This window comes from Dermochelys coriacea, chromosome 5, assembly GCF_009764565.3.
Source record: "Dermochelys coriacea isolate rDerCor1 chromosome 5, rDerCor1.pri.v4, whole genome shotgun sequence".
Taxonomy (NCBI): domain Eukaryota; kingdom Metazoa; phylum Chordata; order Testudines; family Dermochelyidae; genus Dermochelys; species Dermochelys coriacea.
Genome location: NC_050072.1, coordinates 51,565,464 through 51,578,489, shown reverse-complemented (window position 1 = coordinate 51,578,489; position 13,026 = coordinate 51,565,464). Strand labels below are relative to the sequence as shown.

Genomic DNA, 13,026 nt, shown 5'->3' with positions numbered 1-13,026 from the left:
GCCTTTAATTCCAAGTTTTTGATAGAGGTTCATGGATTCAGCATATTTTTTTTACTTACATATTTTAAGAGATTATCAATTTAGGCCTTAACATATTTTGTGTTAAATTCAGATTTCATTTTAAACGGGTTTATTTTTAAAAAGAAAACTTACTATAATTCATATAACCATAAAGAATTTTGTATTTTTCAAAAAAATCTTTTTTTATCCACCCTGCAACTGTTACATTTCTAATATTCTCTTTGAAGGTGTGGCCCCATGCAGTGCTGAAAACCAGTAAATTTATGAAGTGTCCTTACACACTTACAAAAGATTCTGTATTTTCAAGAAATAAAGCATACCCACAAATGGCATAGAACACAGTAATGATTTCTGTCAGTTACTGTTTTATTGTATGGAATATGTAGGTAGCTTGTTTTTGGAGGATATATTTGATCATATAAAGACCTGGATTTCTTTGCTGTGAATATTATAAGCTATTGTTTTTGTATCTTAAGGGAAACTGAAAAAGCTGCTGCTGGAAAGCCATCAGTGAGAGGACGCCTGCAGATACCTAAACCCAATTTAGCAAGGGCATCTGGAAAGACAGATTTTTCTTGGACTGCTGCTTCTGAGGTCAAGATTTTTCCTCCAGAGCCTACAGAAGGGGCTGAAAAAATGGTGGGGAGCAGCAATGTTAATTGAAAATGCTAACAATCCTGTGTTATACCCACATGTAAAAGTTGATCTCCTAAACCTTGGTGACCTGTTCTGTGACACATCTGACCACTTTTTATATAGCAATTGCTTATACATAGATGATCAAGTCAAGCGTGTTGGTTTTGGTTATTAGCAGCATATCTGATTACTTCACATTACTTGAAGCAGTCTTTATCCAAAGAGGGCATGGAATGTCAAAACCAGGGGATGACTTAGTGGATCTCTCACAAGATAGGCATTGGCTATGTTTGAAGCTTGTTCTTGGCACCTGAAGGTGAAATTGAGGTTCTTTAGGGGAATTGTCCCAAAGCGGTGACTTGAACTGAGATGATGGCTCGGTAGATTAAACACATCTTTAAATAGGGGTAGATGTGACATGTCTTGCACCGTAAGGAGCAGATTCTGCAAGGTGACTTGTCACCTGATGTCAGGAGGGTTGATATTGGGCAAAACAGGCAGCCAGGCCAGGTTAGTTAGTTAATGGTACCTATTATATGCATGGTTTCATGTAGCTGAGTGTCTGTTAGTCCTGTATGAAAAGAGCTTAGCCTCACTGGAGAGTAATACTCTGCTACAAAATAGCACAAGGCAAGCCCAGCATTTGTGTCTGTACATTAGAACCAGCTAATTTGCTGATATGGTTGTTGGCTGTTTTTTATTTTCAGCAACATCTTAGTAAGGCATTCCTTGGAAATCAAGGGGTGGTCCAGTGTGACACCCAGATAGGCTGGACAATGACCCAAAGCCAGTGTGTGTCCATTCAGGAAGATATCGAGCTGTTTGTTGGCCTTTGTGTGGTATAGAGGGAAGCAATTGGATGCTGTCTTTTTGGTAATAGGTTTAAGTCTCCATCTTTTACAATAGTGAGCCTTATCTTTCATGTTAGCATTCGGGACTTCTGTGTGATTGATTGAAATCCTGGTTCTTTGCTGCCAGACAGATTAGTGCGAAGATAAAATGCAGTGATTGGGAAGGCTTTTTCAACTAATTTGTACATGCAACTTAGCAAAGTGATGGGATAGTAGTAATTTTTGCAACTCAGTGGGCTTTCTCAGGTTTTGGCAGGGCTATTACTTTTGCTCTCTTCTAGATCTTGGGTATTTTAATTCTTGTGGATGACCCTAGTTAGAAACATGGGTAGCCATTGTCTGCTAGTTTTCCCTTCTGGCATTTTCATTACAGATGACACCATTTTGTAGATTGCCTGCACGGTTTCAAGCATTTCACCACAATTGAGATATCCATTGACATCAAGATCATATATGCTAAGATATGTGCTAGTTTTCCCTTGTTCTTCAAGAATTTGGGGGAGATGTTATCAAGCCCACAGGCTTTACCTGTTTTCAGTGTTTTGATTGCCAATTCTATTTCATCTGTGGTGAAAGGCTGCAAGTCTTTCCAGTATCGGGTATACACTCTTTGTATTGCACCATTTGTTCTTTATCTCTCCTTCAAAAATTTTTTGTCCTTCATCCACTTTTGTGGAATTTATCGGGGGCGGTGGGGGGGGGTAATGATACTATTTGGAGAGACTGAACAATGGCACTGTGTTGGAGGCTTCTGAGCAGCGTCAGGTTTTCTGATTGGTGCCCAGGCTTTGCTGTTGTCTCTTGGTATGTTTAATTCCGTGGTAGATTGCTTCCATCTTGCTCTTCTAGAAGTGTTCAAGTTGTCTAAAAGATGTGTGGTGATGTCTGGATTGCCACTGTCTTCACATTGCTTGAGGAGTTCTGAACACTACTGATCTAGGCAGGGAATATAGGTCTTAACTTAGGCCCTACTTCATTCGCAATATTGCTGAAAATGCGGATCCCGCAATATTAGGCCTCCACCACAATTTTTATTTTAATTAGCTTACTTTGCACAGTTCACAATTTTGCATACGTTTTAAGTATGCAGTTAGTACTGCACTAACATTCAATGACCGTTAAAGGCTAAAGTGACTATTTGATTTCTATAGCAGTTGTGTTAAGACTTTGTCTTCTGAATTTTATATTGCACCAGTTTTTTTTTTTAAATGAATGTAATATGGTTGCAGCAAAATGTCTGGTTATCAAAAAAAAAATATATATAGAAGGCATAACATAATACTTGAGTGTTTGTTTATATTGTTCCATCAATTTTTTTAAACAAATGGGTCTACTCTTGCTTTTTCCAAATTACCACTATTAATAAAGGTCCATTATTATTTTTCTTCTATGATTTTCCATGCAGCTCAGCTGCAGTTGTTTGAAGATCATCCTGCAATTCAAGTAGGGCCTTACTTATAACAACCTTTTGGAATTGACTTGGTGGCTGCTTTTTAAATTTTGTGTGTGTGTGAACTGCATGTAAGCTGCTTCAGTAGAGATGTTGTGTGGGATACAAGCTTTGTGAATTGTATGAAGCTGGGCCTGCTTGCTTTCTGATAGTTTCAGCCAGGGTTAATATTGATGCTCACAATAGGTATGGTTACTCCAATTTTGGTAAAAATCAAACTAGGCTGACTATGTGAGAAGTTTTTCATTATGCTGCATGTAACCTGAAGTAGATGATGGCCTGTGGTGGTGGTCCAGGTGAGGTCAGAGGTGTAGTCTTGCTTCCATCTGGGAGAACGAAAAGTACTCTGTTTGGATCATGGATGAGGTGAAGACCATAGAATGAAACCCAGTCCAAAAGGTCTACTCCATTTTGATCTGACTCTCTCTGTATCTCCAGGTAGTGTGGTGGCTTTTAAAACCTATCAGGCTGTGGGAGCTTAGGAATAATATTTGGGGTAGGGCAGGTTTGGTTAGGGAGCATGTACCCTATTGCCAATCTGAAATGATACTCTTACAACGTCAGAGGTCAGAATTGGATTGGAGTGGTTCCATGCCAGCAAGATCCGCTCTAACATAGGTAGTGTGCCACATTTGCTATGCAAAGGGTAACTCACAAGGTCATAACCTGTGGTGTTAAGGAAGCTGGCAGAAAGTGAGTTGATGCGTCTCCTGAAGGCAGATTATGTCCGTTTATGTTTTGGAGGCTAGGGACTGGAGAATAGAACATTCAGCAGATGAGTCCTTCAGCATTTAGTTGAAGGATTTTCAGGGATGGGGCAATGATCAAAGCTTCTTGATCATGGTTAAGATCTCTGAGATCACTTGAAAGTCCATGCTGGCCAGGATCTGACGTGTTTAGTTAGTTCTTTGGTTTCTGTTACCGAAGCAGGATACTTTTTGGGGTATACAGTGGGAATGTAGCTGCATTATTCCCCATCTGACCACTGACTTTGCAAATCAAATTTGACTCAAATGCTCTCTCTCTCTCAGCTCTCTGTCCTCTATATATAAAAAATTCAATATTTTTTTATTTTAATTCAGTATACCATGGAAGCTGGTGAAAGTAACACAGCTGAAATCACTAGAGATGAAACCATAGGAAGAGAGATAAAAGCCTTAGAGACTGAATCCCAGTGAGTATGCAGAGATCAGTTTATCATATCATCTTTGCTTCAACTCTTAACTGTTTATTGCAGTGTCTTCTATTTTATTGCATACAGTAATCTGTTGTAGTCCTTCCATAGGCTGGTCTGTTGAACTATGGTGGAAGTGTAAACTGAGAAGGCAAGTGTGAATCCTTAACTTGGCTTCTAGATTTCCCCGGACAATATGGAATGGCAATACCATGAAAGTGTTGCACTCCTCTCCTGGAAGGCTGAAGGGAGCCAAACTTCACACAATATCAAAACCATTTTTTTTAATTCAGAAGTTTTATTAATGATGATTTGGACCTTACTAGAGGCAGGGAAAATTAAGTGATAAGATGTCCAGGGAGGAGTAGTTGAAACTACACAGGGATAAAATAGACTTTCATAAAGGTATATACTTAGGACTTTGATTCTTCCTCACATTCACAGCTTGATGCCTAGCTTCTGAAGATTGGAGCAGGAACTATAGGGAGTACGCCACATAAGTCTGTTACAGAATTTGGAAGACTTAATGCTAGTGGAAGCTGCCAAAAGACTGACTATAAATATTTCAACAAGTGGATCATAGGATTTTCTGTAGTGTTTCAGATCAAAGCAGCTTCTGCACATCAAATAAATGTACAAACAGATGTAAAAAAAACAATAATACCCCAAAGGCAACACTGTATTTAAGGTCCGTTTTTTAATAAAGAAAATTGTGCAGGCCATTGAAAATCATCTTTCTTATGTCCTAGATGATATTAATAGGCTTGAATGTTGCAAATGCTGATTCTGAATGCCATATTTTTTTTTTCTTGTGTAGAGACACTGAAAAAGCTGTTACTGAAAAAGTAGCAATGAGAGGCCGTTGGCAGCGATTTAAACCTAATGTGGTAGGAGCATCTGGGAAGAGAGAAGCACCTGTCCAAGGTGAAGGAAAGGAGAAAACTCCTCAAGAGCCTGAGGGAGCAATTGAAAAGGTATTTAGCAGAACAAAATTAATTGGAAATGATGATAAACCTTTGTATTTTGTCAAGTAGCTTGAAAAATAAGCCTCTATACCTAATCATGTTGTTGTTTTTGTCCTTTTGTTGCTGAATGTAACCAGAAGTCTCAGTCAACAATCAGTGTAATCGATTTTTGTTCTACATTTATCACTTATATTGTGGTAGAGCCTAGAGGCCACAATCAGATTGCAATTTTGATTGTGTAAGTGATTACAGTAAGTGATGGTCCCTGCCCCAAAGAGCATACCATCTAAAAGGGTAGGTGTTGGCCTGTTGGACATAGTTCCCATTAGATTTCACAATGCAGTGGTCTCAAGATGTCTTCTGTGACTGATATAAAGACATCTCTAAGGTCCTCTGCTGTGTAGGACATATCCACACCTTAACCTACAAACCTGGTATCTTTTAGGCTCCGCTATTATCGGTTGTAACAAGACTGTTTGTTAACTTTTATATAGCTATGAAAAAATTTAAACATCTTCATTTTAATTTTCTACTCTTTAGCAGAGTACTGACCAAGGTAACACACCTGACGGTACCAGAGGGGAAACTACAGAAATAGATGGGAAGGTCTCAGAGACTGAACCTCAGTAAGTATGTACAGAGCAGGGAGACGTATCCTTCTATTTCAGCTCTTTCCCTGCCTTCTCCTTTCTGATAGTGTTGCATAGAATGGTGAATATAAAAGCTTTTGCTCTAAAGTTATATTTTTGGCAGTCTCTTCCAACTTGCATTTTAATAAGTGGAGCAGATAGTGTCACTGCTATTCATATGAATTTTCTTGGACTATTTACAAGGTGCAGGTAAGATAAATGCCAAACAGTTAAAGGAAAACCTAGTCCCTTCAAAGAAAATAAATTGAATTGCTAAGTGTAAAGCAAGCTACAATAATGAATTTCTTATATTTTTATATGACAGAACATAACAGGATTTGACATTTACAAGGATGAGAAAATTCACACTTAGTGTAACACATTATCTGGGATAACTCCTCATGTTTCAAGCACAAGCTGACTGCAAACTGTCTAGATCTGGGAAGAAATTTCCTGTAGTGTGGGCAGGTTATTCTGTTGTTTTTATAGTTTCTTGTATTTTTCTTTCTCAGCCAGAATCATGATGTGTGTAATGTGTCTCTTGTATGGTGGTGTATGTTGTAAAAAGGGTGTAAAATAGTGAAAAAATGAGACAAATTTTTAAGAATCAATAAGGGATATGGAGATTTGAAGAGATGGGAAGGTGAATAAATAAATTGTAGCAGCAAGAAATATTCAAAGTTTTGGTCGGAGAAGTGAAAATCTGTGTAGGGTATATAGTGATGATAATTATATACTTTAGTTGCTTTTTCAAACTTTATGCTCTCTGTAAAACTATCCATCAGTCTTCTTATACTAATGTAATCATGTGCTTGGAGTAAGGATATAAGAAGGCTTATTGCTGGCTAAAAATATGTAACTCTCATAATGGCAGGGCAGAGGATGGAGTTTATCCATGCGTTCTGTAAAAATGTTTGCAATTGAACGTTTCATACTTAAATTTTAGTAGGTTCAAATGTCATTTTAGTCTAACTTTCATTAAATTTGCAATAAAATAAAGTGGCTGTGTGCCTGTGGTTGTTAACAAACTGAAGACCAATTTGCTATTAGATTTGAAGACTCCCTTTAGCTTTCAGAAATCTGGGACATTGTTATTTTGAATGTGTGCCTTTCCAGGTCCAAAGAAATATCCTGCTTACAAGAAGGTGGCAAACAGAGTGTACTTAAACCAGCACCATTAATGAGGGGTCGAATGCAGAGGCCAAAACCAAATGTAGGAAGGGCAGCTGGAAGGCAAGAAGTATCAACAATAAAAAAAGATGTACAAGATGAAAAAACGGAAGTTGGAGAAGCAGTGAAAAGTTTGATACATTGTGAAAACAAAAGTGGTGCGCTCCTCACCACAGGTGTAAGTTTCTTTCATCTGAGCTGTAAGACTTCTTTGCAGCTGCATGGGCACATTGTATTATTATCTGGGGCCCAGGAGATGTCTTAGAGCAGTGAGGGTCAAAGTGCAATCCACAGAATTCCTGTGTAGCTTGTAGCCATCTTGCCTTTTAAAGGTGGGCTGAAACTTGTTAGGATCTGAATTCAAGCACTTGGAGATTCTGTGTTTCTACTGGATCAGTAGATTACATCCCAAGAATCTAAAGTGCTGCGAGTTGCATTCCTTACTTTGTCTGTGATAACAGCTATAAAATGGGAAATACAGAATCCAAACGCCTATCTTTCAGAGACATGAAAGATAATTTGTAATATTTTAAATCTAAACAAATTTTAAGGATTTGGAAGCTTAAATAGTTTTCTTTATTTTACAAATACCTAGTGATAATACTTGATGTGCCTCTGAGTAAGGGGAGGCTTGTTTGAGGGTATATTAAATGTTAAACTGCTTTTGAAAAACATACATTATTTTTCAGTACTTTCCGTCCTACAGAAAACAGTTTTTTCAAATCTTTTTAAAGAGTGAAATTGTTGTTCCTTTTAGGATGCAACAGGTAATGAAGACATCCTGCTGTGTTCTGAGATATCAGAAAAAGAAGCCTCTGCAGGACCTGAGACGGTGGTCTCAATGCATGTAAAACAGCAGTCCCAAGAGAAACCCTTGGGATCTGAGACCTGTGAACAAGAAAAGGAGTCGTTATGTGTGGATGATTTGGAAGAGGTTTCAGATTTTGGTACAGGGTAAGTTTAAGTGAAGGAAAGGGAAAATGCAGAAGCATTGGATGTCTCCACAGAGCGAACACATTAATCTTCAAATTCCGCATTTATGTTTAGCATCATCAAAGTAAAAATTAAACTGATTTTTAACTGAGCATATCTAACAGGCCACTTTAATGTTGGATTTTTTTTAAAGTTAAAAAAACAATAGGATTTCAGACAAGATGGGTAATTAGTTCCCCTTTTTTACATTTTATTTCTTTTTAAAGCCTACAAGAATTCCTTGAATAGCTCTTTTTAAAGTGTAAATGCTATAAAAAAGGATCTTGGATTGTGAGTCCAATTTTCAAACTTAAAGATTTTTATAGGATGCCCAGAACCTGCAGGTGTAGACTTCAAAACAGTGCTTACCTACGAATTCTTAAATACTTATTTGAACTTTTAAAATATGGAATTTGATCTTGCTTTTAAGATTGAGGTGCCATATTTTGAAAATTGGGTTTGGATCTTATATGAGGTTTTAGATGTTGTGAGACGGTTAAACTTGTAGTGAATGGCACATTCCTCATAAAATAAGACTCTGGGCTGCATTTGTCCAAAAGTTGCTGCTTTTACCAAGACATCTCTTTGCTTGCCCACCCATTATTTTACAGTTTTGTGATGTGCTTGCTTCCTTCTCATATCCCTGTTAACCTTTGGCAGCAACCTAAGTAATTGGAAGCTGCGGATTGCATGCTTAGCTACTATATTGAGGAATAGCTGTTTTATAGAGGGTCATGTGTTAGTTTCAGTTGCACCATTGAGTGCTGTACCATGTGTGGGACCTAGGCTATATGGTTGTCACCTGTATTGCTTCTTTACATATTTTCTTTGGTCTAACAGAGACGCCAGTTCTCAACAAAAAGAAAAAGTGGCTGTTCAGACAACACATCTATTGAGGAATCAATTTCAGAGGCCAAAATCAAATTTAGGAAAGGAAGCTGGAGGAGGTGAAGTGCCAGGAGTGGATAAAGATGTGTCAGAGGACAACAGTGAAAAAGACAACAGTTTGATACAGTGTGACAGTAAATGCAGCATACTTCCTGACCTAGATGTAAGTTTTTAGATTTTTTTTTAATTAGAGCTGAGACTTTGGGGATGTCTTTGAAAAGCTGCATTTATGTGCATTATTGTAGGTGCAACTGAAGAAAAACATTGGCAGAATTTTTACATAGAAGTTTATCCTTGTTGAACCAGGAAACCTGTAAAAGCTTAAAAAAATAAAAAATTCCATTTAGTGCTGTATGAAAATGTACTGTAAAGAACAAGCCTTCCATGGCAGAGTAATAGTTCAAATAGTCGGTTATTTTCCATCATTAGCAGGTGTCTGTCCTCATTCTCACCATTCCCTCTGCTCAGAAGTCCACTCAGCTCAGAAACAAAAGTGCTATTATAAAATATCAAAGAAATAATCCACAGTAATCTCCAGTTTAGTTTTAAAGCAGACATGGGTCATTCCCCTGAAGTACAGGACACTAATTAAGCTGTTGTGTTGGGCCCCATGCCAGTTCTTGCTGATAGACATTTAAATTTCTGTATGTCTCAGTATTGGGCGAAAATTGGGGTTCTTCATTTGTGGACACTGGACAGCCATGGAAAAATTTAGACCATGTTTAATAGTAATCTTAATGAACTCTGTCACTTCTGCTTAAATTATAAGTATATTTTTTTCAATTGTGCAGCATAAAACATTTGAGTGTTTTAGTTCAGATGTTTACACTATTAACACTTCTTTTAGAAAGCAGCAAAATGTGAAGTCATGCCATCCTTGCAGTCATTAGAAAAAGAAGACCCTGCAGACTCTCAGGAAATATTTGCAACCCCAATAAGCCCTCAGTCCCCTAAGAAGCTTTCAGGATCTGAGAGTGGTGAACAAAATGTGTCTCCTCCACCTGCAGATACCCAGGAGAAGACTTCAGCTGTTGCTGCCAGGTAAAGGCTCTGTTCCTTTGTTTTGTTTCCTGAAAATAATAGTGAGGAGTTAAAAAACAAAATTAGTCTCCAGGTTTTCAACTGGCTAAGAAAATTAGCTGGAATTACATCTCTATATCGAACTTTTTTATTTTTGCATAGTAAATGCTGATCTGTTTACTAATTGAATTATTTCTACCTTAAACTCAAAATGAGTATATATTAACTTCAGGGTGGTAAATGTGATATCTTCAGTGGAATGACTTACCTCAGCATTTTCACGAAAATTGGATGTACAGTAGAACCTCAGAGTTAAGAACACCAAAGTTATGAACTGACTTGTCAACCACATACCTCATTTCGAACTGGAAATATGCGATCAGGCAGCAGAGACAAAAGCAAAGCAAAGTACAGTACTGTGCTAAATGTAAACTACTAAAAAAAAAAAGGGGGGGGGAGTTTAATTTTTTTTTTTTTTTTGACAAAGTAAGGAAATGGTTTCTTCGCTTGTTTCATAAGAACGGTCCTACTTAGTCATACCAAAGTTCCATCTAGCCCAGTATCCTGTCTTCCGACAGTGGCCAGTGCCACATGCCCCAGAGGGAATCGACAGAACAGGTAATCCTCAAATGATCTATCCCCTGTCACTCATTCACGGCTTCTGGCAAACAGAGGCTAGGGATGCCATTCCTGCCCATCCTGGCTAATAGTCATTGATGGACCTCTTCTCCATGAATTTATCTAGTTCTTTTTTAAACCCTGTTATGGTCTTGGCCTTCACAATATCCTCTGGCAAGGAGTTCAACAGGTTCACTGTGCATTGTTTGAAGAAATACTTCCTTTTATTTTTTTTTTAAACTTGTTGCCTATTAATTTCATTTGGTGACCCCCTAGTTCTTGTGTTACAAGAAAATGTTGTTTACTATTTCTAATCTACTTTCTCTACACCAGTCATGATTTTATAGACCTCAATCATATCTCCCCTTAGCCATCTCTTTTCCAAGCTGAAAAGTCCCAGTCTTATTAATCTCTCCTCAAAGGGAAGCCATTCCATACCCTTAATAATTTTTGTTGCCCTTTTCTGAACCTTTTCCAATTCCAGTATATCTTTTTTTGAGATGGGGTGACCACATCTGCACACAGTATTCAAGATGTGGGCATACGATGGATTTATATAGAGGCAACATGATATTTTCTGTCCTATTATCTATCCCTTTCTTAATTATTCCAGCATTCTGTTCGCTTGTTTGACTGCACAGTGAGTGGATGTTTTCGGAGAACTATCCACAATGACTACAAGATCTCTTTCTTGAGTGATAACAGCTAATTTAGACCCCATCATTTTATAGGTATAGTTGGGATTATGGTTTCCAATGTGCATTACTTTGCATTTATCAACATTAAATTTCATCTGCCCTTTTGTTGCCCAGTCACCCAGTTTTGAGAGATCCTTTTGTAGCTCTCCGTGGTCTGCCTGGGTCTTAGCTATCTTTAGTAATTTTGTATCCTCTGCAAATTTTGCCACCTCATTGTTTATCCCTTTTTCCAGATCATTTATGAATATGTTGAATAGGACTGGTCCCAGAACAGACCCCTGGAGGACACCACTATTTACCTCTCTCCATTCTGAAAATTGACCATTTATTCCTACCCTTCGTTTCCTATCTTTTAACCGGTTACCAATCCATGAGAACACCTTCCCTCTTATCCTGTGGCAGCTTACTTTGCTTAAGAGCCTTTGGTGAGGGACCTCATCAAAGGCTTTCTGAAAATCTAAGTACACTATATCACTGAATCCCCTTGGTCCACATACTTGTTGACCCCTCAAAGAATTCTAGTAGATTGGTGAGGCATGATTTCCCTTTGCTAAAACTATGTTGATTCTTCCTCAACAAATGATGATCATCTATATGTCTGACAATATTCTTCTGTATTATAGTTTCAACCAGTTTGCCTGGTACTGAAGTCAGGCTTACCGGCCTGTAATTGCCAGGATCACCTCTGTAGCCCTTTCTAAAAATTGGCATCCCATTAGCTATCCTCCAGTCATCTGGTACAGAAGTTAATTTAAATGATAGGTTACAGATTACAGTTGTTAGTTCTGCAATTTCACATTTGAGTTCCTTCAGAACTCTTGGGTGAATACCATCTGGTCCTGATGACTTTATCAGTTTGTTCCAAAACCTCCCTTTAATGATACCCCAATTTGGGACAGTTCCTCAGATCTGTCACCTAAAAAAGACTGGCTCAGGTTTGGGAATCTCCCTCACATCCTCAGCTGTGAAGCCCAATGCAAAGAATTCATTTAGATTCTCCACAATGGCCTTATCGTCTTTGAGTGTTCCTTTTAGCACCTCGATTGTCCAGTGGCCCCACTGGTTGTTTAGCAGGCTTACTGCTTCTGATGTACTTTAAAAAAAAAAAAAAATAATAATAATTTTTTTTTTTTTTTTTTTTACTATTACTTTTTGAGTCTTTGGCTAACTGTTCCTCAAATTCTTTTTTGGCTTTTCTAATTGTATTTTTACACTTCAATTGCCAGTGTTTATGCTCCTTTCTAATTTCCTCACTAGGATTTAACTTACACTTTTTAAAGTATGCCTTTTTGTCTCACTGCTTTTTACCTTGTTGGTTAGCCATGGTGGCTCTTTTTTGGTTCTCTTATTATGTTTTTTAATTTGTGGTATAAATTTAAATTGAGCCTCTATTATGGTGTCTTTAAAAAGTTTTCACGCTGCTTGCAGAGATTTCATTTTTGGCACTGTACCCTTTAATTTCTGTTTTAACTAACCTCCTGGTTTTTGTGTAGTTCCCCTTTCTGAAATTAAATGCTACAGTGTTGGGCCGCTGTGGTGTTTTTCCTGCCACAGGGATGTTAAATTTCATTATATTATGGTTACTATTACCAAGCAGTCCAGCTATATTCACCTCTTGGACCAGATCCTGTGCTCCACTTAGGACTAAATCAAGAATTGCCTCTCCACTGGTGTGTTCCAGGACCAGTTGCTCCAAGAAGCAGTCATTTAAGGTGTCAAGAAACTTTGTCTCTGCATCCTGTCCAGAGGTGACATGTACTCAGTCAATATGGCGATAATTGAAATCCCCTGTTATTATAATTGAATGTTTAATAGCCTCTCTAATCTCCCTGAGCATTTCACAGTCATTATCACCGTCCTGATTAGGTGGTTGGTAATATGTCTCTACCGCTATATTCTTCTTACTGGAGCATGGAATTCCTATCCATAGAGGT

The 13,026-nt window shown here is 37.9% G+C and overlaps 1 protein-coding gene across 10 annotated transcripts in view; it reads left to right on the top strand.

Moving 5' to 3' along the window:
- BDP1 (B double prime 1, subunit of RNA polymerase III transcription initiation factor IIIB) overlaps positions 1–13,026 on the top strand; it is a 72,759-nt gene that overhangs the window by 20,976 nt on the left and 38,757 nt on the right. For 9 of the 10 annotated variants that reach the window (XR_006281614.1, XR_006281613.1, XR_005293035.2 and 6 more), the window contains exons 14-21: positions 498–660; positions 4,041–4,132; positions 4,950–5,106; positions 5,638–5,723; positions 6,843–7,074; positions 7,654–7,850; positions 8,709–8,919; positions 9,604–9,797. Coding sequence is in view for 7 of the 10 variants with exons in the window: in XM_043515082.1 (XP_043371017.1) it covers positions 498–660; positions 4,041–4,132; positions 4,950–5,106; positions 5,638–5,723; positions 6,843–7,074; positions 7,654–7,850; positions 8,709–8,919; positions 9,604–9,797 (1,332 nt within the window). In the remaining 3 variants the exon portion in view is untranslated. The remainder of the gene's footprint in view (positions 1–497; positions 661–4,040; positions 4,133–4,949; positions 5,107–5,637; positions 5,724–6,842; positions 7,075–7,653; positions 7,851–8,708; positions 8,920–9,603; positions 9,798–13,026) is intronic. The other variant, XM_038402499.2, reaches the window with a different exon arrangement.